Below are 25,741 nucleotides of genomic sequence, written 5' to 3' on the forward strand. Positions count from 1 at the left end.
CAGCTCGCCGCATGAAACACGCTAGCCATATAAAGATTAGTGTTCTGGCGCTCTCGCCGATCGCCATGTCTGAGAGTTTTCGCCCAGCGCAGCTCTTGTCTGGACATCGCTCGCTGTCTTCACGACCAGCGTTTTCTGCAAATTCTCACTATTGTTGACGCTGGACTCAGTATTTTCAGCTTTTCTGGACCTATTGGTACGGAAATCCACTGCAACTTACTTGAATCGCCACTCGAAATCCGGCAGAGATTGAGAAAGGAGCTCTAATAAAAGTGAAATCGCGCTGTATTCAAGATGAACGGCGACACTTATTCGTCCCGAGGTGCGTTAATATCAAGCTGAATTGATATTTTTGGCTTGTTTTGATGGAACTAATCGTGCGCAGGTGGCGATTCTGGTCGCTCTAGGGACTACTACGTGAGTATTAATCCTCGATTTAATTAAGCTCCATTAACATTAGACACAGCGCGACGAGAGACGCGAGCGTGGAGACAGAGGAGACAGAGCAGACAGAGGAGAGAGGCGACGGTCTAGATCCCCACACTACGGTCCCAGAAGTTCTCGACGCGAAACCGAAGCCGATTCATATTCTTCCAGCCGTGACTATCGCGCCAGGGAACGAGAGGATCGCTACTCGAGTCGCAGGGACGATCGGGATTTTGATCGCGAGCGGGGTGATCGCGGTGACCGCGGTGACCGAGGCGATCGCCGACGCAGAGACTACGATGAGAGGCCATCTCGTCGTGAGAGAGATCGAGATTTGTTCGATGAGCGACCCAGACGCGAGGGGAGAGATCGCGGTGGTGACCGGGAGCGTGGAGGTGAAAGAAGAGACCGGAAGAGGAGTCCATCACCTTCGCGCAAGAGAGAGCCGACACCCGACTTGACTGATGTGCAGTCAGTGTTGACTCGGAAGCGGCGCCTGACACAATGGGATATCAAACCTCCTGGCTACGAGAATGTCACTGCAGAACAAGCCAAGCTTTCAGGTAAGCGTTACAACAGCCCCCCTCCGTTTGGTAGTATATAGCTAACAAATCAGGCATGTTCCCTCTTCCCGGAGCTCCTCGACAGCAGCCGATGGATCCCAGCCGCCTTCAGGCTTTCATTAACCAGCCTGATGGTGGCTCTGCGGAAAGCTCAACTCTCAAGCCGTCCAACTCTCGGCAGTCAAAGCGCCTGTTCGTATACAACCTGCCACCGAGCGCAAACTCAGAAAGCCTGGTTTCGTTTTTCAACCTTCAACTCAACGGCCTCAATGTTGTTCAAGGAGTCGACCCTTGTATTTCGGCGCAGGTCTCGGATGACCGCACTTACGCTCTCCTGGAGTTCAAGTCGCCTAACGATACTACTGTCGCACTTGCATTTGATGGAATAGCAATGGAGGAGCACGCTGGCAATGGCGCAGAAAACGGCGCATCCCAGGGACTAGAAGTGCGAAGACCTAAGGACTATATTGTTCCCAACCTTGCCGAGCAGGAACTTGAGGGAGAGAACGCCATGAAGGATGTTCCCGACTCACCCGACAAGATCTGTGTCTCCAACATCCCTCAATATATCCCAGAAGAGCCTGTTACAATGCTCCTCAAATCTTTTGGCGAGCTCAAGTCTTTTGTTCTTGTCAAGGACGCCTCAACAGAGGAGTCTCGGGTGAGTACCTTGAAAACGAATAACAGTCTCACAACTAATAACTAATAGGGAATTGCTTTCTGCGAATATGCTGACCCTGCAACTACCACCATCGCCGTCCAGGGTCTCAATGGCATGGAACTGGGAGACCGACACCTCAAGGTTGTCCGCGCCAGTATCGGAATGACACAAGCTGCTGGGTTAGATATGGGAGTCAATGCGATGTCGATGTTCGCCAAAACCACGTCTCAGGATCTGGAGAGCAGCCGAGTGTTGCAGCTTCTAAACATGGTGACGCCAGAGGAACTTATGGACGGTGAGGATTATGAAGGTAGGCTTTCCTTACTGGATTTCAAGAGGAGATATTCTAACCAATTGTGATAGAAATCTGTGACGATGTGCGTGAGGAGTGTGGCAAGTTTGGCCAAGTTGTTGAGTTGAAGATTCCGCGCCCGACAGGCGGCAGCCGACAGTCTCCAGGTGTGGGCAAGATTTTTGTCAAGTTCGACACCATTGAATCGACAACGGCGGCACTGAAGTCGCTTGCGGGTAGGAAGTTTTCCGACCGAACCGTCGTTACGACATACTTTTCTGAGGTGGGTTTCAGTCTGTCCATGTGCATTTCTCAGTGTCCTAACATGTTATAGGAAAACTTCGACGTCAATGCCTGGTAGTAGGTCTAGTCGCGCTGCATTCTTGTTCTATTCCACGATGTTTTACCTGATATTCCCGGGAGAATAACAGAGGGTCCGGTTTATCCCTGGGTTAATGATGTACCATAGCGAAATCAATGCACAAAATGTCGAAATCATCTCTGGAAGTCTCGAGCTGTCAATCGCAATGGTCTCGAATGCAGGGAACTCTAGCTTGCATTGGCATAACCTTGACCTAAGGCGCCCAATGCTACCTAACTACGTAGTCATTCCAGAATACCATAGTCGATCCCAAGCCCCAACTGCTCCCGGTCTTGTCGACCAGTGGAGTCGTGAGGTTTTTCTAGGCCGTCACATGAAAGTCTGAAGATCCCAGTGTCTCTCCTCTCCTCATTTGAACTCCATTCCCGTTAAGACGCCCCATCTGTCAGTGTCAAAAATCCCAACGGCCGAGGCAAGAACCACAGCAACCTAATCATAGGCTCCAAAGTGTCGACCGGGATGTGGACATCCCAAAAATTTGCTCCTTTTGACAGAAAATTGGACGCTGAACCATAGTTCCTCTCCCTTCCCCCTCTCCCTTCCCCCACGGGGTGCTCGGTAGATTGAACCATCTTCGATCCAGATGAATGCGATCGTCGACACTGGGAATTGACACTGAACATGTTCGGACAGGATTTCGCAGGATTGACTTTTTGATTGACAGTCCGGCGCTATACGGGTTTCCTGTCGAACTACGTACTGAAAGTACTACCCCATTTAATACAGTAATACCGATACTGATACAGGCTAAGCAGCATAGGTACCAACCATCATTAGGAGGGCCCAGGGGTCTTCCTCCCCTGTCAATGACATTATTATTATTCCCCATTGACATTAGCAACACACTCGTATCTACCTTCCTGCCTTGCACCGTAAAAAATTGAACGATCACTAACTATCGAGCTCCGGTGGAGAGGCTTTGTTCCTTCCACAATCCACATCGGTGCGCTCCTTGCACTATTGGAACTAAAGTCTGACAGCTTACGCAGTAGCTACGCTTAAAACTGATAGTGAAGTGACACTATCTGCACTACAGAACACTACAGAACACTACCGACACTAAGCTACCACGGCCCCTCTCAGTCCCAGGCACTCGGTACTTTTATCTCCAACCGAACCGACACTACCACTGACGGACAAATTCCCAAGAACAGATGGCTGATGCGCTTGGAGTAACTCCAGTGTCTGTGTAACGGCCGAAATACTCCGGTGGGGCGTGTCTCTGCTACGGTGACCGATGAAGCGAGGATGCTTTTCATCGATGGGATGGGGAATGAGGACAAAGAATCGGTTTGCTTGGACTTGGCTTGACAGTTGACAATAATGACAGTAACTAACTAATTCCTTGACCAAGCCTTATAGTTCCAATTCTATGCCCATGTCGGTCCGACCTGTTTCAGAATCCCCCACGTGGGTCGTTGGGGAGGGACTATACCACTACAAGATAGAACCCCGGTGTTGGAGCCATGGATGCTGCCATCACCGGGGAACCAGACCCAGACCCAGAACTCAAAACTAGAGCTAGAACCATAGAGTCGAACTTTTGAAGAAAGGCACTGTTTCAGAAGAACTCTGGGACGGGAGATGCGGCATGTTGAGTGTTTGAACATTTCCGGCTTATCATCACTGTTTCGCTTAGAGTGTTTTTACGAGAACGTGGTTGTTGTGTTCCACGGTGTAAGTGGGAGAGGAATACGTACGTAGTTGGCAATTGACTTTCTGATTTCTTGGTAGCGAGACTTCTAGAATATTTCAATTACGACGACGTACGGAGTATCCAGACTGCTGCTACTAAAGGATGGAATGAGGTTTATTGATCGACAATTATATGTATTGAATTATTGATATTCAGTCAATATTGACCGGGTTTGACGGGTTCTTTGACCACCTGGTGACCCGACTATCATGTAGATCCTCCATGAAAGAATCAAAGAACTTGAAAGAAGTGAAGAACATGCAGTCTGCACTTTGGGACAGTTTTTGATTGCCATCGACATATATGGCCTGAATTATTGTATGATCTGCGGGGAAGAACATCCATGGAAGCGTGTAGTGCAGTGGCGACGCCTCCGTCGTCGTAAATCAAAGTGCCGAACGCCGAAGTGGGTGTCTTTTTCCACTCTTTCTTTCTCGGTGGGACTGACTCGTCATTTGGTAGATGGCCCTTGGTAGGCTGTTACGATGTCTGTGCTTGTTTCTTTTGAGGTTTGGCGTAATAATTATTGTAATTCTGGTATGGTATGATATGCTCATGCAGCAAGGGTCTAAACTCCGCATTTCTGGTTCTATGGTAATCTTCAAGCTGGACTGAACTGGGCCCGACTCGCGAGACCCAACACCTATTACTCCGGCTGCTTTGACGCCGATTGGCTCGCAGCATGGAATTTAAGGAAAAAGGAAGTGAAATGGTACAGACTCTGGGCATCCTGGCCAGGCTGTGTCCAAAAAGTTGACAGGTAAAGTAGATGGACAATGAAATTAGGGTATACAGTCATGCGCGTCGTAGAATATACAATGCTTTTTACATGGAAACATTATATGTAAATAAGGGAAAAAAAAAGAAAATCATCGGGGTTGATATGGGTAGCCCGGTGCAAATGTAGACTCGGGGTCCCAGTCTCGTCCATGATGATTGGGCGAGGTTGGTGGACGCGGCCCAGAGAAGCTCATGGATGGCCTCACGTATCGCGCGTCTCGTCCGGAGTGGTTGTTCAAATCAGGACTCATTGTCCTCGCCGTGTATGCAGGGCTGGGTGAGCGGATTGGCTTCATGTATGGCTCCGCAAATGGCTCCGGGCTCTTATAGGATGGCAATCCATTGCTACTGAGCATCTCGTAACTGTGTACTTCGTCTCGGTTTTTGCGTGCGTCAGCAGAGACAAACTCAAACTGGGCGGCGCGATCCCTGGGGCGGAACAGATCCAACCAGCCAACGAACATTGATGGACGTGCAAAGAGTAAGAAGTTCCATAGCCCAACTAGTGTTAAGAGGAATAGAAGTGCCAACAGCGTTGCTTTGTTAGGTCCGATTTTCTCGGCTTCGTCGAGACATTTCGTCTTGTCACCTTTACTAAGCAGGAGACATCCAAGCCACGGGGTTGCTTTCTCAATATTCTCCTCAGTAACTTTTAAGTCTTTATCTGCTTTGATGAAAATGACAGCGAAAATGAGGACGTTGGCGAGGATAACAAGAACGAGAAGGTTGCTTCTCCATTGTAATTTGAAGATCTTGCGGATACGGCGGTATGCTTGGCGCGCAGTCAAAGTAGTCGCACTCGCCGTATATGACTGGATGTTGGAGCTGTTGGTAGTGGAGGCGGTATCGTAAAGAGACTTGACATAGATATGTATGCAGTATCCCATCGTGGTAAACTGCATAATGAGAGACGCGCCTGCAAAAGCGATAAGAGGTATCCAGTAATCCTGGAGACTCTTCTCAATATTGATATGGCATACCTCGCCGAATCGGAATGATACTCCCGTCAAGACAAGCATTATGGATGTTCCGATGATAGGTATTCCGAGGCCGCAAATGAACGCCCCCCACATGAACTTAGGGCCAAGGATCCTTTCCCAGCAAACTTGAAGGTGAAAGGCAATGGTGCGGATAAAACTGAACACCACGACTACCCACCCGCCAAAAAGGAGCATTGCACCTGTAAAGGCGCACGACAGGTTGGAATACATGTCTTTGGGAGTGATCTCATCGTAACATTGGTCCGGCTTCGTACCGAGGGGAATAATGAATGCGATCTGCATGCAGCAAATGCCAAGGGTAAAGCAAATGCTCAAGTAGTGACGGTGGGTTCGTTTTGCCGGCAATACCGCATAGGAAACGAGCAGGAACACGCAAAGAGGTAATACGGCGACAGAAACCCAGCTGGCGATTCTGGTTTGCTGCTGGATATCTGGACAAAAACAGGGTTAGGCAAGGCAGCAAGAGAGCCGTAAGAGGAAGTCGTACCGTCACCATACATCCATGACGCCTGTGGACATGGAATGCAGCAGGAGACATTGCCTACTGTTTGGCAGAAACGTCCACCAACAACTATGGTATCGAATCAGTCAATGGTGTCCATCTCAAAAGCGTGAGGTGCAATAACGTACATCCACCGCCATCAAAGAGGGATTCCTGGTAGAACGGAGCTACACATTCTCCATTCAAGTCGCTCCGAGACATGTTGCAGGGGTCAAGATTAAAATTCTTTGAAACGAAGCGAGTGCGGCCAATGCGACGACGGGCGTGTTAGTCATGTCCTGGCGACGAAGGTGTAGTGTTCTGTCGAAAAGTCCCTGGCTCGAGGCCGCGCAGCAGAGGCTCGCAGCCGCGCAACAACTGCGATTGAGCAACAAGAGGCGTTATTGTCGAGTTATCGCATTGAAGGGCGAAAGGGACGGAAAAAGAAGCTTGGATGAGGGAGGGAGGGAGAGGCCGGGTCAGATATAGTACGGACTGGAGAAACGGCCGTCTGGCTTTTGGAAAAAGAGATTTCCGTGGAACGAATGAGGAAGATGGAGGCCCGTTCACCCACAAGCCCGGAATTGGACGCGATTTGCCTCGAGATGAACATGATTGGATTCAGGCCTGCAAAAGAACCCTCGAGACAACAGCGGAGACTGACTTGGCATCAAGGGGGGAGTGAGTGATAGGTGGGGACCAAAAGCAGAGCACATCCAAAGAGCAAGGAGAGCATTACATGGGAACAGCACGCTAAAGTCTCATGGGGTTCCAATCAGCCGGGGAGAACCGACAAAGTGTATCAAGATGAGGCCGAAGTGGATGGGGACGAGAGCAATTGAGGCACGAGAGTCAAGCGGGGCACTGCCAAGTACCTTACAGCTACCGTACCGTACCAATTGTTACAGTTCCGTAATTATGATTGGATTTCGTCTGCGGCCATCCTCCACTCTCGCCCTCTCCCTCGTGCTTCCGGCCAGCCACTCTCCGGTCGACGTCGTTTGCGAAAGGGCCATCTGGCATCGAGAGAGCCTCGCTATCAATTGCTCCACGATTTTCGCTCAGCGATCGATTTGGCCCCTCGGTTCCTATCACAGAACTCCGGGCTGGGGAAATGTCGGTGCCATTATCCATAGGAGATCGCGCCCGCTGTTGACAAGGATGCGCAAATGCTGTTGCCAAAACACCGGAAATTTCATAGAAATTGCCATTCCCAGCAATAGCATGCAGTTGTTATTGCTCCGTGAATGGCTTACCTCAACTCAAGAAAGTGCCCCCCAACAGTCCAGGCCAACACTGCTGCACTCGTTTACCCGCAGTTGCCAGGGATTCGCGGCTCCATCAGGCCATCCACCTCCACTCGCCTCCAACTATACCAGGAACAGTATCAAGGCCCGGCCTAGCACCTCCAAACCGCATTAACCATGCAAGTTCCGTGATTTCTTCATGCTGATTGAAGGCGTCTTTCTCAGAAACTTCAGCGGTCTCCTCATCCTGGCCAGTCGGCCTGCTGCTGCTGCAACCCTGCCCCTGGGCCCTGGTGCCTTGTCCTCGCATGAGGTCGCTGGAGCATGGCCGCGTCTGTTAGCTCGGCTCTGTGAGACGGTTATCCTGCCCAAGCGAATGAGAACCGTTGACCGTCGGGGATTTTATCTTATTCCAAATGCTAAATTATTCACACATTCTTATTTCCCCTGACCCTGACTCCTTGTAGCGACGACCCATGGTACGTATATGGATCGCAAGCGTTTTGAAGCTGTGTGGTCCACTGAAGTTGCGAGGCTGTGAAGCGTCCTTCATGGGCACGAGTGAGAGCCCACAAGCCTGGGCGGGTCGGCGGGGCCCAGCCGTCCTCCTCGTCGTCCCTCAATTATCCACGTATGGAGGTGGATTCGTTCACACGATAATCGCTTCAGCTTTCGCGAAAGCTGTGACCTATCGCCTAAGGTTTCACTTCGACTCGAATCGACTCAATCGAGAATCCTAGATCTTCATTGAAACGCCATCCACTACGGAGTACTGCGAGAACTGGGTGATTTTGTAAGTCACCCACTTCTCTACAAAGGTTAGTCTTGTGATGCTCCTCCTGATTCAGGTATCAGGAACACTGATGCAAGAGCCTCACAGGGTGCGCATCTTACGACTGTGAGGCTTTACCCGAGTGGGCTATCCGAATAGGGTATCCTGCGCGCGTACCTCACAGTCACTGATTAGCGTTCTTGTTGGAGGAAATTCAACCATGGAACTTGGGTAAAAAAATAGGGTTCCGGAGCTGGTTCCAGAGGACTCCCACGAGTTCCAATCCCAATTCTTAAGCACGACCTCTTTCGCAATCCAGTATTGATTGTCGGGTCCCTCTCTTCAGACTTCGAGTCTTCGTCAACTTGCACTCTTGAAGAATCAATGCAATGCTGATCATAACCGTCGTCTGTTTCAGATGTCGAAAAGAACGATCCATGGCACCTGCGCTTACGGGACTGGAGCGTCTGTAACTCCTCTTCTGAGTTTTCAACAGTACGGTGTATACCATACTCCGGATACTTCGTATTATTCAGTTACCTTCCTTGGCCTTCGAGCTGATGTGATCACTGATCACCAATTACGACAAGGCTGTTAGCCCGCACGTGGAGAGATCTATTTCAGGCACCTCACAAAGCATGGTCGCTTGTAGTAGGCTGAAGTGTGGATACCAATATGAATACGAATATTCAATATAGCCTCAGTGGCAAATTCAACTTCCCCGACACACAAGGACTCGGTCCTGATATCAGCCTGGCCAAAGAGATTACAATTAAGCTAGTGTAACGTTCGAGACCCTGCGATAATAGCCACTCTATATTAATGCAGCGCGATTATGAGCGTATCAGGCAACTCCGTCCCCTGGTAACGCTCCTCAATAAGCGGCGAATTCTTTCTAAGCTTCCATTTTACCCGGTAACTATCCATCCCTATTCTCTGTGAGCAGAGTTATTGAGCATATTTGCCAATCATTCCAGCTTATCCGGCGGAAGATGGCTTTTCCTTGGCTGTGTGAGGTGTATACTCTCTTACATGACTCAACTATCAGCTCCCGCCCATAATTCAACCTGTACAACGGTTCAGCTCAATTATCTTGCTTGGAATTATTACGCGGCGTTGTCGCCTCCGTGGTAATTTTATAGAAACGCCAAGTAAACACTACCAATTAAGGTGAATGAGACTGAACGTTCGGAGATGCCGAACTTATGGCCAGAGTTGTGAGGAAACTCGATTACCGGATGATTGGTGATTGTTAAATCTTGGAGCTGCCTGCCCTTTCTCTCCCTCTATCCTGTTTAACATATTTACTCCAATAATTAACCAAGACAGCATTATTCAGCGGAGTACAGAAGGATTACGCCTGAGCCTGGGAGCGTAAAGTAAACGACCAATAAAAGCGAGAAACAGCTTGACCGACAATGATGCTTTTCCCTGCAAACAAACCGAGTGATGGCGCATCTTGGCTCTCCAAAACAAACTTCAAGGAATGGGTGATTGACTGGTCAACATGATAGCAGCAATCGCCCGCGCAAAGATCATGTCCCCAACATCTCATCAATATCACAACGCGTGGCGTTTCTCTCGTCGATCCTCCGCAATTCTCACCTCCCAGTCACCCTGCAGATACACCGTCTGTATGGTCGATGCATAAGCGCGGTCGGCAACATCACATTTCCGCCCAGCCAATAAGTGCCGCACCCTCAGGGCCGGAGGTGATCGTGAAGCCTGTTGGTTATGCAGGCAAATTCGCTCGTGGCCACCATAGGACCGTCGCAAATATGGCCGCATCTCGTAGAACTCAACGGCGTTCTTTTTACTTAACTGGTGGTAGCCTTTGAATCCTTCTTGACTCTCCGCTGCGCTGAGTCCGGCGCGCAGAAGATACCGATTGAGATACAAACGAGCCACTCAGCTCAAGTTCAGCCCATCTTTTTACAACACAAGGACTCCGTACGGATACGAGTACCACATCAATACACTTCATGTTGAGCACCTAATATTATTTGCTCAAGACTTCTCACGCTGGCCAACATCCAACTCGGGATGATTGGCTATACATCTTTGCTCTGGCCATGTTGATTCGTGTTTCTCGGGGTGCCCATTATCGTTGGCCATCTGAGCCAGTCCACTTTGGATGACGTGAGATGCACTTCGCTCTATCTTTCGCTCTTCGTCCTGCCCGCCGACTTGGCGGCTGGCAAACGTTGAAAGATACAGAAGGTCGACAATCCTGATTCTGTCGCAGCAATCGCCGACCTGTGATGCATCTTCGGTTGGCCGGTTCCACTGGAAGTCCTGTAGGGTTGGCGTAAGAGAGTGTGATATTAATGTTTGCTCACCATTGATCAGGTACTTCTGCAAATATCAACCAGCTTCCGTGCGTTACACGTAAAGGAAATATGCCGCCTGCAGTCTGGGCTATTGATGAACAACTGCAGGAGTTCAAAAGTTCCCACTCTTGATATCAGCAGAGACATTGACATCTAGCAGGGATAGCCTTGACACAAGGACTGCAGTGAAGAACCTGCGCCATGGTTCCAAGTCTTTGTTGCTCTTTGTTTTTGAGAAGCGGTGTGATAATGTCTCCTGCGGAGGGCTTACGACATGCATCGATTTTCCTGTACAAATCCGACTTGTTGACCACATTCAGCTCATTGCAGTTCCCTCATTTTGTAGAACTTGGGCGCGGTACCAAATGGCGGGGTTATCTGCTTGTGATTTGATATTGTGCCGCACATTTCAGGGACTCGCCTTGTTCGCCTTCTGAGCAATTAAAAGAGCGGTCATGTTTTGGTTGCCTGACAAACAGCTCTCTAGGCCGGTATACCTTACGCTTGGGCTTAAATCTACAAAGACACTGCTAGTTATTGGAACTGACCGACAAGAGAGGAGATTGTGATGCAATTCTGGTGGCTTGGTTGCGCACATGGACAGACAGTATCTGACCCAGCGTTGTGCATTCAACCCATGCGGCATTCAGTGATGGCACATGTGTACTAACAGAGAATAAGCTCCGGCAAGTATAATGATGACAAGTGTAGTGTTTGTGAAAAGATCGATTCGATTTAATGCTATCTGCAGCTAAATATATGATTGTAGGACAAACATTCCGACAACATCTTGCAGTCCTAACTCAAGCAAGTTAGCTATGCTTCTGAAACGAGCAATTGAGTAACATTTGAGGAGTGAGACAATGAATCAGAAGTCCATTTAGATCATCGGGCTCGACCACGAGGATCTAACCCTGACATAAGAGGTACCAGAAAATAATAATAATAAAAGGTGATGTTTCATCATAGAAAATGTCAAATAGGCTGGGTATTGAAGAAGCTCACCTTTTACTACGCAACCCAGTGCGTATCCCAATTCTACACGAGCCACATAACGCTCCCTGTGATGAACACGTATCACCTGGCCTGGTCTGGCCGAAAAGAAAGACCCTTGAAAGGTCGACAGAAATCTCTGCAGTCGGGATGAAAACGCAGTCCAAAATCAAACCTGCGGGAGAAAAACTTTTGAAGCTTCACGACCTAAGCGAAACTAGCGACACGTGACCCACAACAATCCACGTGACAATCCCCACACACAATTTCGCAAACTTCAACACCGATAATTTCGAGATTCGACTTTCTCTCCGACCGACTTGCTATCGCCAACCACCGCAACCCGTCCGACAAAACCACACACCTCAACACTCAAAATGGGTCGTCTTCACTCCAAGGGAAAGGGTATTGCCTCTTCGGCTCTCCCTTACTCTCGCACCCCCGCTCCCTGGGTTAAGATCACTCCCGACCAGGTTGTCGACCACATCTGCAAGCTCGCCAAAAAGGGTGCTTCTCCCTCTCAGATCGGTGTTGTCCTCCGTGACAGCCACGGTGTTGCCCAGGTCAAGACTGTCACTGGTATGTTTCTGCGCATGAATTGGATTGGGATTGGGATCGGAAACTAACATCGAACAGGTAACAAGATCCTCCGTATTCTGAAGTCCAGCGGTACGACATCACCATTTTCAACCCCTGCATTGCCCGTAAGCCCGGTTGTACTGGTGTTTTGAATGAGGGATAGCGGTGCGAGAGCGTGACAGGACAGGGTCGGACTGCTGGGAGAACTGGAAAAGATTTTTCATGGAGATGGAGACCGGTAGCAGGTCGATAATCCACCATGATGAATCCTTCCCTCAGTATCCTGCACACCACCAGTTCTGTCTGTCAACGCGCAGCAAAAATTCCCAACTTCGATTCCCAGCGCACCCGGAGGCGTAGAAAAGCCACCCAACTCGCAGAAATGCAGTTGTGGTTATGCCTCTGCTTGGTCGAACCAAAGACTGACAGAGTGATATCCCAGGCCTTGCCCCCGAGATCCCTGAGGACCTGTACCACCTGATCAAGAAGGTAAATATTCCTACCACTGGCACATTCCTGCCGGGTTGCAATAATGCTAACGCCTTTCCTAGGCTGTCGCCGTTCGCAAGCACCTTGAGCGCAACCGCAAGGACCGAGACAGCAAGTTCCGCCTCATTCTCATCGAGTCCCGTATCCACCGTCTGTCCCGCTACTACAAGACCGTTGGTGTCCTTCCCCCCACCTGGAAGTACGAGAGCGCTACTGCCAGCACTCTCGTCGCTTAAGCGATGGGTATGGACGTCTCTCGCCTGGACATGTGATATCCGGAGTTTGGTTTTCTCGACGGGTCGCGCCGTTCAATTTTTTCAACTCCCCGGTTCTCTTCGTTGGTTGTTCCGAAATGGATGGTCATTGCGGAGGAAGGGAGAAACGGTGCCGATTTCAATAACGGTAGTCGGTTTAGTTTAGGTTAGGGTTTATCTTGTCGAAGCTAGATCTGGTTACCTACCGCGAGTCAATGAGATCTAAAATAAAAAAGTTTACGACCCTACTTGTTTCTCGTATATGGAGTAGTGTAAACTATAATCGTAATGTGAGCCTGGCTTGTGTTCAGTGTACGTTTAATACGTCCGTCTACATGTCAAAACTTTGTACCTATTTACAAATGCCCAAGTATTCAAACCCTCCGAACCTCCCTCGCAACCGCATTACAAAGCTCAACCCTAACACCAGCCCCCATAAGCACATGAATCCAAAGCCGCTGGGTATCACTCAACCGATCATTCGCACTTTTAACCTCCACAAAGCGCACCTCCTTGGTATCCATCCTCCATAGCATCAAATCCGGCACGCCGCCGCCCCGGGCCTGATACTCCTGCGCCATGATCTTGCATATCGTCGCAAGAGCCTCGCCACGGAAACAGGTCGCGATCTCGAGCAGGTCGTCCAAAGGGAAGGACCAGTCGAGCCCGATGGCGCAGGGTTGCAGGGCGGAGTGCTGGATGTGGACGGCGCGGATGAGGGAGGGGGCTTCGCCGTTGGTTATTTGAACGAGCCGGTGGTTTATTTCGGAGGCGCGCGAGGGGTAGAAGGCGTCTGTGTGGAGGTCTAGGGGGCAGGTTTGGAAGATGGTTTGGAAGACGTTCGGGATGTAGGTGAAGATTATGTCGTAGAAGAGGTAGGCGAACTGGCTCAGCGGTTAGTACATGGGGTAGGATTGTTGATGGTAGGATAGAGAAGAGAGGCCTACCAGGGTGCGAATAATCCCACCCTCAGAGTGATACCCCTTCCAACCCTGGTCCCGGTACCAGCTGAGACACATGTCTTCGACTCTGCATTCGGATCCGTCTTCGCGTTCGTCAAGCCAGACGGTGGGCCCGCTGCGTTTGGGCGTAGGCGCATCATCGTTGTTGGTGTTGGCGGACCCATTTCGGACAGGTGAATCCTCTCGTTCAATCTGGATGCCCTCAACTGTACGTTCTTCGGGTTTGGCCAACGTAACATGGCCGAAGTCATGCTGTTCTCGTTTAACGACCTTGAGTGCCTTCTCTAGCTTCTGAATTCGCTTCTGGAGGTCATAATGGTAGATCAAGTGGCAGGATGGATCTTCGAGGCCTTCTTCACATGTACGCAGCGCAACGCGCTTCCAATGCTTCTTCTGGGCTTCCTCGTTACGGCCTTCCGGTGGTGTTAGGTTCCACATGTAGTGTTCTTCTAAGAGAGCCTTGCGTTGATACCAAGCACCGCGCCTGGCAGGATGGAACAGCCGCTGGGCAAGTAATTCGGACAAAATCCCGTGCTCCTCTTTATACTCTTTAAAACGCCCGAGAGGATGAAGCCCCTTATGTAGAATTCTAGTGTATACCCAAGCAGGCGAGAAACGGCGTAGATATGCGCCTTCTCCACATTCGTATATGGTGTCCTCTTTTTGCTGCTCTTGCTCGAGAAGAGTCTTCCAACGAGGATAAACTTTATATGCGAGGTCTCTAATCTCCTCTAGCCGTTCTCTAGTTGGTGTGCCGCTGAACTCGAGCACACTGTCGATCCTGAACTGAGTCCGTAGTGCAGATTCGAATTCTAAGAGCATCTCTCTAAATGGAAATATTGAATTCGACCGGCAGACGACATATTCAGGGAAGTTCCGGCGAGATATCTTTGCAAGAATAATGGTGGTGAGGGATTTCTCTGTCCACTCCGTTGATCGATAAAAGACGAGGTGGACTCGCTCGAAGAGTTCATAAGGACCGGACGAAAGTCGTATACAATCCCCCGTGTAGTCCAGGATTTTCTTAACAAAGTGCTCTTCGCGGTTTGGAGTGATTGAGTTGTTATTCCATCCAAGCCCTGTTTGCTTTTGGCTTGACTTGTGTAAAGCTGATATCAACTCCTGCTTAGACTTTCCTTGTACCTTGGTTTCTTTTGCGAGGGTCTTTAACTCATCAAGCAGTAGCAGTGAGGATGCCTCTTCCACTGTTGTAATCTGATCGACTGTATCAGCAAAGCGAAACCCTCCACTCGAGCCCAAAATGATTGGAGATGATGTATCCGGCGAGTTCTTCTCATCCGAAGGAGTAGGTACGGACAAAGCTCTAGTCTTCTGTATGTCTACTACAACTTGCGGGACATCAGCAATGTCGGAATAATAGCCTAGCTTGCCAACGCGATGCCACGCAGAAGTCTTGCGCAGAAAGAGGCGGACATATCTCAAACCCAGTCAGCCAACGTATTAACGAAAATATGAATATACAACGACGAAGACGAACAGATACTGAGATTCATATGACAATCCTCTCCAGTGGCGAAACACCTCCTTCTCCGTTTCACTGAAGAGGTGTGCCTCCTCAGCTAGCACGGTGTCCAGCGCAAGATTGAATGCGTCCACATAGATCGAGCTTTTTCCCTTTCGCCATTTACCATCTCGCATTCTCTCTTGCAGTGATATTTCCTCTTCCTCCCCGTCCTCTGCTTTCTGTGAGGATTCATACTCTTCTATCGCTTGACCCTCAGTTTCGACAGTAGGGAGGGAAAACTCAAGGTCTGTCTGGCTGCTTGGGACGGCGCCCTCGTCATCATTCAACGGTCCTTCATCGGCCGAGGTGAGAGGTATTGAGTTCTCGAGCTTGACGTCTAGAGTTTCGTCTGATAGAGAGTTTTCAGATGCTTTCGCGCTTTCAGGTTCTGGCTTTATTTGCGGCGTAGAACCGTCAGGTGTAAGTTTTCTGCGCTTTACAGATGGCCTTTTCGTATCCCAGAAGTCCAATAAGGACATGCTGCAGTTGATATATAATAATCGAATCCAAAAAGGACATTGGAAGTGGGCGCGTTAACAACATATATCTTTCGTTCTGGCCGAAGACTTTGACCGCATGATTTCCAAAACAATAAAACGAGGTTACCAACGGCAAAATTATCGACAGAGAGCGTATCAAAAGACAGCGGCCAGATCGAGGCAACTCTATGCTGTTTCCTGGTGCTGGTACCTGCTGTGAAGCGTGATGCGATGCGTGGGCACGTGTTGGCGAAACACGAGATCACGTGAGCACTTTGGACCATGAGGGGAAACCACCAAGTCTGACGGGACGGAATGACGTTTGCTTGCTGAGAAACAACAAACCTCTGGCACAGAATATTGTTCCTTCAGATACACTCCATTTGAAAGTTATATATAAAGTCTCATCGACGGCCATGACTGACGACACCCCAGTAAGTCCCTCCCTGATCCACTCGCTCTCCGCCATCTTCTCCGCCCTCACGATCTCAAATACTGCCCACAATTTCCACTCTTCCATTACTCTTCAATCCGTTCTCTCTCTGCTCTCAATACGAAATCAAACTCGCTCACTCATCATTACTCTCCAGCCGACGGCCCAATCTGCCACATACCCACCCAACCCAGCCACAAACTCCAATTCCAACTCAAACTCCCCTCCCACCAATCCAACACAAGCACTACAATCACAACCTCAACCGCAAGACTCTCTCCCTCCAACAATACCACAACCAACAATGGCCAATGACCCATCAAACTTGCCTACAGCCGGCACAGCGACCGGAGCAGCAGGTACCCCGACCGCAGACCCAATGACATCCGCCACAAATGCGACCCCTGTGCGGCCCGGAGGCGCGCCTGCCCGGGTGTACATGAATGAGAAGATCGTGCCGTATTTGCTTGAGGGGATGAAGAACGTTACGAAGGAGCAGTATGTCATCTATGTCTTCCATTTAGCGTACTTTAATTTGTTTCCGTTACGGTTGCTAACCCGGCAATGCTTAGACCCGCGAACCCACTGCGCGTGCTGGGAGAATACCTTATCCAAAAGAGTAACGAAGTTGAAGGCGCGCAATCTGGCAAGGCGCCGGAGTAGATCTCGCTAGGCGGGTTTATAGATCTGTTGATATGTCATGGTTTCTGTCTCGGGATAAGATGCAAGAGGCATTAGGTCCTCTTTGACCACGGAAAGGCAGAAAGATGCTGTTGGATTACGGCTTGTTATTGCTCAGGTCGAGAGCAGCGCGGTGACACCCGCCCATCCCGCCTACGGCCTCTCTTGCGCCTACTCTGGATGTCTGTCTGGCCTGCCACACCTTTTCCACGAAGTCTGCGGCACTTATGCCGAGAAAGTACAAGAGTGTAGAAGAGGGTATTAAGGAACTTAGGGTGTATCGATGACCGCTGAATGCTCCCATGCCTGGAAGTTCTGCCGGGTTGGAAGTTAAGAAAGAGATGGTTTGATAGTTCTCAAGTTAGATGCAATTGTGCAAAAATTTACTACAATTCTGGTTCTATGTCGAAAGAGAATACAATATCCACATTCCACAGAGATCCAATGTGCAGGAATTGAGCACCCCTTGGCACCAAAGTTAGCAACCCAGGAGCTTGGCATACAACGCGCAACTAAAGGCGATTACAAAAGGGCGAAAGACCGCCGGTGGTTTCGTAGCGGACTATGCCTGAAGATTAGTACCTCGAAGTACCAATGTGACCGGTCTCAGCGCGGACACCCCCTCAAAGCCAAGAGCGCTGAACCGACCGCGACATATCCAAACCTCATCGCAAAAAATGGGACGATGACGGGTACGCGGCCTAGGAGTTCTAGCTATATTAGCACTCGCCGTCATAACTTACCTTACATCCACACTCTGAGGGTTGATGGGCAAGACATGAAATGAATGGGGTGGTGGGTGCTGCAAGAAATGCTGATGCTTCCGGTTTACGTTGAGCCTGCCTGAAGGTCGACATCTAGGGCGAAGCGGCTGGTACTACAGGCACGATATGGCGGACTGGCGGGCGACGGCCGAACTCCATGTCGTATGCTTTGTTTGAATTGTGGGCGAATAAGAGGGTGAGGTGGCATGCAAGTGTGGGTGACCTGAAGACAGTTTAAGGTATTCCTGGCCGAATACAATCGAGTCGTTACATAGAAAAGGTTGTATAAGACGAAACAAAGGCGAACAGCTGACTAGCGAGATAACGACCAACTTTCCGGTAGAGCTGAAAATGTAGAAGTGCTGACCCATGTGACAATCCGAGGAATTACAACGTTAATAGAAAATCCTGCACTTCCCTGCCGCCAAAGATTCCGGTGTATCGAGCGAAATAACATAAAAAACAACAGCCCGCGTTGGATGAGTGTCGATCCTGATTTTCGTGTTCTTGTCTCCTAGGTTCCAACTGGAGGAACGGAAACAACCGAATGGCCGCTAAGCTGATGATGCTTCGAGTTCGCCAAACAGGATATGCGAATTCGAAGACGACTTTTCCGTGGTAAAACAACATAAATGACGCCCAGGCGTTGATCCGTCGATTAACCTCAACGAATCGTGCCATCCGAGGAACGGAAAGAAAATCATGCCGAGGAACATGTAAATGGGAGCAAAACGGGTACAGAATTAAGGACAAGGAGGAAGGGGAAAACGAGAAGATATCAAAAAGAAGAACATAAGAGAGGACTTAAATCGTGTGCAATCCCGCCTAGACGCAAAGGCGTTGGTTGGATATGCTGGTGAACATCGACCTACCTTCCGGCGTAACGATCGTCGCCACCACGGGGTTCGTAAGAACGGCCGGCATACGGATCGCGAGAGGGAGCACCATGGCCATAACTGGGAGGGTTAGCATCACGGTCATAGTAGCCACGGCGTTCGTCACCCCGACGATCATCGCGACGTTCATCACGACCGTACCGATCTTCACGGCCGCCGGAGGCATAGCGATCTCCACCGCGGTATCCACCACCACCACCACCACTGCTACCACCACCACTGCCACCAGGGCCGCCTGCGTAGTCGTCACGGTAGTCGCGGCGTCCGTAGTCACGGTATTCGCCACGGCCGCCGTAGTCGCGACGGTCACTGTAGGAGTCGTAGCGGCCGTAGCGGTAGTCATCACCACCACGGCGCCAGCTACCACCGTAGCCGCCACGGCGGTCATCGTAGCGGTCGCCACGGCCACCCCGGCGTCCACCAGCGAATTCTGATATTGCACATTAGTCAAGGCCGACTGTGATCATTTGGGGAGGGAACTAACCGCGCTTGGGGGGTCCGAAGTATTTGCCAGGAGTGGGGGTTCTAGGGCGGCTACGACGAGCCTTTTCAATGCTTAGAGTGCGGCCTTCGATAACCTCACCTTGCAAACCCTCCTTGGCTGCATCCGCTTGATCAGAAGTCACCATGTTGACGAAGCCAAAGCCACGGGACTCCTTAGTGTGAGGGTCAACCATGATAGAGCAGTTATCAACATCGCCATATTTCTCGAAAAGACGCGTGATGTCGGATTCGGTCAGACGAGGGTTAATACCAGTAACGAAAAGGTTGGATCCAGTGTTGGTAGCACCTTCCTCATCGTCAAGTTGTTTGCGGGGGTCAATGGGGCCACTGAATTATCGTTTGTCAGCGCCAGCCAAATAAGACATTAGGGACAGAGCAGATCAAAAGACAACATACCGCTCGTCGAGGCGGCCGTTGGGGGAACGGCTGCGAGCGCGGTCGCGGTCGCGGTCAGCTCGGGGCTCGTCACGGGGAGAGGCGCTGCGGTCGCGAGCGAAACGCGGCTCATCTGGAAGAAAGCAAGTCAGGTTAGTCGTGTTTGCCCGTAAGTGATCAAATTTAGCTGCTGGGGTAACAGTAGTTTACATACCATCGTAACGGCCGTTTTCGTTATCGTATTCAGCAGACATTTTGATGGATATTCAAGAGAAGGATGAGAATAAACTAATCCGTTGAGAAACGTTAGGCCCAGAGATGCACGGAAGGTGCGCGAGTAGCACAAAGCGCGGTGGTGTTTGGGTGAAGCGCAGAAAATTCCGCCAAACACTGGGAGAGAATACCTTGAAAGCGGTGATCCGGGGAGCAACTAAAAAAAGAGTTGCGGTAGTGCTTCCGGATTCAAGAGTTGAGAAAGGAAGAAAATGGGGAAAGAAAAAGAGGAAGAGAAAAATGTAAGAGAGATGGAGGAAGGGATGGAGGCGATGAGTGAAGTGATGATGAAAGGAGGAGGATTAATCCAAAGAAGCAGAAGTTGGACACCTCAGGCCGAATACGGTGTAGTCAGCAGGTTCCAGAACCACGCGGCTCTTCTATTGGTGAATTGGTGCCGGAAAAGTAAGGCTGCCAAGTCCTACGGGGCGCGTCAAAGAAATATCAAATACTATACTGGCTTCAAAGAAAAACGTTCCATTATTGCATCCCAATCCATGGGTTACCCATCCTCTAAATGGTTAAAAAGCTCTGAAAACAGCGAATATCTCATTAAACGCCAGTCCTCCCTGATAGCTTGAAAAATAAAAAAAAAGTTCACTCAAACATGTGAAGAGTAGAATGTGAAGCCATTAAAAGTACTTGTAGGAAGCAAACATTACTTGAAACCACGCCATTGCCGCCGAGTCCGACGGACTTTCATCCCTTGCTCGCCAGCTGAACTGTCTGCAACACCGTTGGTGGAGCCACCAGTGCCAGCAGCACCAGCCCCGAGCTCATCATCGTCAACGAGATCGTTCAATTCCTCCTCATCCAATTCGCTGAGTTCCTCGCTTAGACCGCGCATTACCTCACGGCCAGTCCATCGTTCTTCGTGAATTGTGGTTCCCACAGGGTCGAACGGTTGCATATACCATTGGATGCCTCCTTGCGCCAAAAAGTGATGTTGATCACCTTGAAGCGGTGGAGGTGACAGTGGCACCCGCGGAGCTTCGGTTGTCTGTTCTGAGGTAGGCTGGTTCCTCTCCTCAGCGTCACTAGTCGATTCGGGGAAAGCTTCCAGCTGAGCGTCGCTCTGAGGCTGGACAAGAGTAGCGGTAGCATCATTCGTAGCCGTGGGCTCAGCAGGTGCGTTCTCATCAGTGACAACTGCCTCCGCTTGCTGCGATTCAGACAGCCGAGATTGCAGATTATCATCGGAAGCGATCAACTCTGCTGTGCTCTCTGGAGCTTTCTCCTGGGGTTCTGATTTGGCCGTAGAATCAGGCTCCACATCCATTTTGTCGGGATTGTCACCGAGCTCGGGTTTCTCAGGCTCCGGCTTCTCAAAAGTCTCGTCCCCAATGCGCTCCGCAGAATCAATTTCTGAGCCTCTTCCAGACAAAACGCTACCCCCAAGCATGACATCCAAGTCTTTGAGTTCCTGCTCGAAAGGTTGACGATTCAATTCACTTTCTTTACGGATCGCATCTTCCAGTGCCGGTTGGATGGCCTTAATAATTCGCTTTGCCATCTTTCTCTTTTCTCGCTGCTCCAAACTGAGCTCGGGTGCACGCCCACTGATTTGCATCTGAAGTTCGGCAGTATCTCCAGCTGGCTGGACTCCTATCTCCGACGTAAAAACGCTGGCTAGGTGAGCCGAGAAAGACGAAACGGATGTGTAATAACGTTGCTCCAGCTTTGTGCGTATCGCGAAGAGGCCTTGCCTGAAAATTCCCTTGCTGTCCAGTCTAGAATGGGGTTAGCGACGAGCTGAAGTTACAGACAGGGGTTTGCATACACTTGGGCCTTTTCGAAGATTGGCCACAGCAGAGGGAAAATCGGGAAGTAAACGTTATCGACGATGCTTCGAAGCATCTCGGCATCCTTCAGCTTCTCTCTTTCACGGTTCTTCACTTCGTCGCACAGCCTCCTCAGTCGATCCAGATCGTGATATAATCGGTCTCCAAATTCGATACGTCGCTGGAGTCTCTTGTAGCCTGTGGCTCCCATAGCAGTGTAATCTCTCCGTGTCATTTCCATAGAAGAGAAAGTCTCCAATTGCAACTGTAGACGCTTGAGAAGAGCAGCGCCCCGCCTCGCCTCTCGCTTGAGCGTCCAGTATTTGCAGGCATCTTCAGCATACTGCTTTCTTTGCCGAACGCCAAAGCGTTGGAGCGAAGCGACAACAGAGTTCAGAAGGACTTGAGGAATGACAGGAGCACCCGACGGTAGCTTCCAGATCGTCCGAGGCACAGTAGGGCGCTTTCGTTTATTGCCTCCTACGGTAAGAGTTATGCGCGGCGTATGAGTCCGTTGTCCATCTTCGTCTTCCAGAGCACCGCCAAGAGCGTGTGCGGGTTCTAATGCAAGAGCCGCGGCTTGGCTGTCTCCCCACCGTCGATTTTGCATTGTATCGCGGTAATATTCGATCGCCTCAGCTGTAGCATCTGCTGTGCCATGCTCACGGGCCCATTCGGGTGGCACGTGCTTGTCGCAAAAAGCTTTTAGCAGGTGTGAGTCCGTGACGGCTAAATTGCCGTGACCGGACTTCATTTTCAGGTAGAGCTGAGCTCTCCGCGCACAGGTAACGTGAAAGGCCACGAAACAGTTTTTATTACTGCATTGAATAGAGGCTCCCATTCTTTGGCGGCAGATATAGCAATTTAGCTTCCAACGGCTTTTCGGTACTTTTTCAATGTCGGTGATGGGTTCCATCAGAGACGGGTTGCCAATAGAAACTTCCGGAATCCAGATCGCGCAGAGAAGATGTGACCATTTTGAAGTAGTTGTTTGTTTGAATGCTCCCTCGGTATTTGGACAAAAGATACAGTTTGGTGATCCCCTTCCTACAAGCTGGCATTTACGGCACAACCACTGACCCTCGGGGATAAATGGGACACCGTAACACTCTTGGTGCACTGCGAGATCACAGCCATCGCAGAACACAATCGCATTTGCATTCTCACAATCGCCATCATCGCAAATAGCGCACTTCGTGTCTTGGTCCTCACCAGGCCCCGTGGTTTCGCCGTTAACGGCAGCAGCCGAGCTGGATCGCGGCCGGTGTGTCTGTGGAGGTTTTGGATTTGGTTTCGGGATGCGTTTCTCAAGGCTGTGCCATTCTTTCTCAATCTTTGTCATGGTGATTTCAAAGACGGCCGGTTTGATGGGTTCAAATTGATCCTCTCGCCGCTTTGCATTGTACTCCTCCAGCCACTTCTCGTCCTGCTCGTCCATATCGTATTCGACCCTACCAACGGAGGCATTGACCTCTCCCTCGCCCAGAAGTGGATTACCGATGTCAAGATCATCCTCCTGCGCACCCTCAGGCATTCGGATCAGGCGACGGTCGTGGCGGAGAAACAGGTCGCTTTCCTGGTATCCGACGCTGGCCATGGTCCGATCCACGTAATTTTGCTGACCAACACCGGGCTGATCGTAGAAGGTGAAAGGGTCTTTTAATCGAAAGGAAGGTTTAGGAAGGGTCAACTTTTCGCGGGGGTTCGGACCAGGTGGCGGCACAACTTTGGGTTGGGGAGTGAAAACACCAAGGGACTGCAGGATAGCTTCTGGACGCCGCGGAGGTCGCCCCGGCCTTCGTTTAACTGGCGTTTGGGCGGTACCATTTGTATGGGCGCGAATCAGCTCGGCAACAGGGTTGTTGTTGTCGGTATTTGTCTCAAGGCCGTTCGGAGATAGGATATTTGCGAGTTGCGCTGATGGTGGCGGCCGATCCACCTCTGCTGCCGGAAACACGGCGAATGGAGCGTCGATATCTAAATCAGGGTGAAACTCCTCCCATCCCCGCTCCTCTCGAGGTTTATATCCATCACCCTGTTGTAAAGCAAGCGCAGCGGCTGTCGACGACCCAAAGCGTCCGCGGTTCTGGCTCTTCTCCCTTCTTAGACGTGTAGACGGGGGCGTGGTAGGGGCGTGGATTGGTGGTGGCGGCGGGGGTAACTGAACGGGCTGCACAGGTGATTCTGTCCCTTGTGTCTGTTGACGGGCTCGAGAAATAGAGGACGCTCTCCTTTTCATGGGGCTCAACTTGGGCTGTTTTGGTTTTGGCTTCGGCTTCGGCTTCGGCGGCGTTTCCCTAACCTCAACCTCAATGTATCTTCCACCACCACCTGGGCCACCGGGAACATATTTCCGCTTTTTGACGGGGGGACCTTCGGCGATAGGAGCTTCTGAATTCCCGGAGTCTTGGAGAGGGGCTTTGGAACCGTTTTTGAGCGGCCCGTTGGGGGAGGAGCGGTGTTTGGGAGAGGAATAGGGCGCCATTTTAGTATGAGGTAGGAGGCTTGCGCCGAAGGGTACGCGAGGCGTGCAGGCGGCGCGAGTAGGATGGTATTGTGAGGAATGCTAGGTAGAGCAGTGAACGAGAGCGTGTTTGTTGGAGCAGTCGCTGCTTATCTTAGAGCCGCCTTAGTGTGGTGAATAACAACGCAAGACACGACCCAGTTGGCGGCAAAAGTCAATCATGACTGACAAAGATAGAGTGAAGGATGGGCGCCAGTCAAGGATGAGCTGGAAAGTCACGGAAAGCGACACGCGACGGGCCCTTTTGAAGCTGTCGTTGGATTAGCCTTGCGCAGCGTGTAGGAGGAGGCCGTGGGTCAGTCTCGGCTTCAAATCACCTGTCCTGACGGCCTGAGGCACCAAGGCCGCAATTCCATTCCCCGTAATTGCGGGCGTGGCTGGTAATACCAAAACAGGCAAGGACGGGACGACAACTGAGCACCTCAATACAATTTGACAGCCGACTAGTCGCATTCCCAGCTGCTCTCCTCGTGCATCGAGCTTAGGTACCCCCGAAGCTTAGTTCTACAACATGAGCGGTGCAGCTGACGACCGGTAGCGCCCCATCCTTGCTTGTCCCTGTCCGTTGTTAATGCGACCACTGATTCAGATCCAGATGGCGCGGAGGCCGTGCGTTCGACCAGAACCGCCAGTCCGGACAGAGACAGTCGAACCCTAGAGCGATGAGCGCACACGGCGGGCCCCGTGGCGGACAGCAGAGCTCGAACGCACCGAGTACTAGTTGGGCAGATGAGGTTTCGGACTTGCAGGAGCAACACGTGCCGGTGGGAGGATTCAACGCTGCGGAGGCAAAGGCAGCTCTTAGAAGAGGTACGTTGTCGGTCCTTCGTTCTTTGAAGCTTCTACTAATATCTGTTTCATTTACTGCAGCCCCAGGAGGTATGCGCACCAGCTTCGCTCGCCTTTCCCCGCGATATCGTGCCCGAACGAGTGACTGATTAATTCTACGACTTAGCTCCGAGACCATACTTTTACAAGCCTCAGGGAAAGGATGCGAACAACCGTGCGAGTGGGCCTTGGGGATCGAAACGTATGCCTTTCCTACCCCGAAGTCGTTGAACAATTCCATCGTGACTAACTGGTCGAGATGTACAGCCAACACGATGGCTAACGGAAAGGACTTCTTTCTCGAGCTCCGAAAGCAAGTGACTTCCCTACGCCAGGGAGAAAATGTCGCGGGTGGTTGAAGCACAGCGGACACAAGAGGAGGAACCTGGTTGGGGGGTGAAACCTCTGATAGGGACTCAGAGTCGGCTCGATCCTCTCTAGACTCGTTTTCGACGACTGATGAGAATTCAGTTGCTGAGAACGGGCTTATCGGTTGCTGGTCGACTGGGTATCATGTCTGGAACATTGTCGACGAAATAAACTTGGCTGCGAAAACGGCTATGGGATATACAGGACTGGCATTGACTGACTTTATACCTACGGTGGCTCGGCGAAGGGTCAATAGTAGAATAGACAATTAAGCGAGACTCGAGACTTGAGTTACTCGAAATCTCACTTTGCCATGTTGTAAGATGGGGAGGTACTGCCTTCATCCACGCCTGTATCACTTAATAACTTCACTATCCAGGTTGGACTTAGATTTGAAACGT

At 50.6% G+C, this 25,741-nt stretch overlaps 9 protein-coding genes across 9 annotated transcripts; 4 read left to right on the top strand and 5 right to left on the bottom strand.

The window, feature by feature from the left end:
* Positions 1-294: 294 nt before the first annotated feature.
* Positions 295-2,303, top strand: APUU_70281S (splicing factor u2af large subunit; the record flags this gene model as incomplete). Its single annotated transcript, XM_041695137.1, has 7 exons — positions 295-322; positions 386-417; positions 467-989; positions 1,043-1,650; positions 1,699-1,960; positions 2,014-2,225; positions 2,277-2,303. 7 exons carry the CDS (start codon positions 295-297, stop codon positions 2,301-2,303), a joined length of 1,692 nt encoding a protein of 563 aa, XP_041560897.1.
* Positions 2,304-4,889: 2,586 nt separating this feature from the next.
* Positions 4,890-6,504, bottom strand: gprM (the record flags this gene model as incomplete). Its single annotated transcript, XM_041695138.1, has 3 exons — positions 4,890-6,232; positions 6,289-6,372; positions 6,432-6,504. The coding sequence occupies 3 exons, from the start codon at positions 6,502-6,504 to the stop codon at positions 4,890-4,892; spliced, it is 1,500 nt and encodes a 499-aa protein (XP_041560898.1).
* A 3,804-nt stretch (positions 6,505-10,308) lies between these two features.
* On the bottom strand, positions 10,309-10,596 carry APUU_70283A (uncharacterized protein; the record flags this gene model as incomplete). The annotated part of the gene is made up of 1 exon (XM_041695139.1): positions 10,309-10,596. A coding segment is annotated over one exon (288 nt), but the record flags the coding sequence as incomplete, so codon positions are not given.
* A 1,405-nt stretch (positions 10,597-12,001) lies between these two features.
* On the top strand, positions 12,002-12,928 carry RPS13 (40S ribosomal protein uS15; the record flags this gene model as incomplete). Its single annotated transcript, XM_041695140.1, has 4 exons — positions 12,002-12,203; positions 12,261-12,293; positions 12,646-12,692; positions 12,755-12,928. The coding sequence occupies 4 exons, from the start codon at positions 12,002-12,004 to the stop codon at positions 12,926-12,928; spliced, it is 456 nt and encodes a 151-aa protein (XP_041560900.1).
* Positions 12,929-13,320: 392 nt separating this feature from the next.
* On the bottom strand, positions 13,321-15,912 carry APUU_70285A (fanconi-associated nuclease 1; the record flags this gene model as incomplete). Its single annotated transcript, XM_041695141.1, has 3 exons — positions 13,321-13,830; positions 13,894-15,346; positions 15,407-15,912. The coding sequence occupies 3 exons, from the start codon at positions 15,910-15,912 to the stop codon at positions 13,321-13,323; spliced, it is 2,469 nt and encodes an 822-aa protein (XP_041560901.1).
* Positions 15,913-16,328: 416 nt separating this feature from the next.
* SDC1 (DPY30/SDC1 family protein) lies at positions 16,329-17,008 on the top strand (the record flags this gene model as incomplete). Its single annotated transcript, XM_041695142.1, has 3 exons — positions 16,329-16,346; positions 16,503-16,843; positions 16,918-17,008. 3 exons carry the CDS (start codon positions 16,329-16,331, stop codon positions 17,006-17,008), a joined length of 450 nt encoding a protein of 149 aa, XP_041560902.1.
* Positions 17,009-18,658: 1,650 nt separating this feature from the next.
* On the bottom strand, positions 18,659-19,819 carry APUU_70287A (RNA recognition motif domain-containing protein; the record flags this gene model as incomplete). Its single annotated transcript, XM_041695143.1, has 4 exons — positions 18,659-19,116; positions 19,171-19,517; positions 19,587-19,698; positions 19,780-19,819. The coding sequence occupies 4 exons, from the start codon at positions 19,817-19,819 to the stop codon at positions 18,659-18,661; spliced, it is 957 nt and encodes a 318-aa protein (XP_041560903.1).
* A 677-nt stretch (positions 19,820-20,496) lies between these two features.
* On the bottom strand, positions 20,497-24,104 carry NTO1 (putative PHD finger domain protein; the record flags this gene model as incomplete). Its single annotated transcript, XM_041695144.1, has 2 exons — positions 20,497-21,568; positions 21,619-24,104. The coding sequence occupies 2 exons, from the start codon at positions 24,102-24,104 to the stop codon at positions 20,497-20,499; spliced, it is 3,558 nt and encodes a 1,185-aa protein (XP_041560904.1).
* Positions 24,105-24,654: 550 nt separating this feature from the next.
* On the top strand, positions 24,655-25,330 carry APUU_70289S (uncharacterized protein; the record flags this gene model as incomplete). Its single annotated transcript, XM_041695145.1, has 5 exons — positions 24,655-24,677; positions 24,739-24,953; positions 25,014-25,022; positions 25,099-25,173; positions 25,239-25,330. 5 exons carry the CDS (start codon positions 24,655-24,657, stop codon positions 25,328-25,330), a joined length of 414 nt encoding a protein of 137 aa, XP_041560905.1.
* Between the last annotated feature and the right edge of the window lie 411 nt (positions 25,331-25,741).

This window comes from Aspergillus puulaauensis, chromosome 7 (assembly GCF_016861865.1).
Source record: "Aspergillus puulaauensis MK2 DNA, chromosome 7, nearly complete sequence".
Lineage (NCBI taxonomy): Eukaryota > Fungi > Ascomycota > Eurotiomycetes > Eurotiales > Aspergillaceae > Aspergillus > Aspergillus puulaauensis.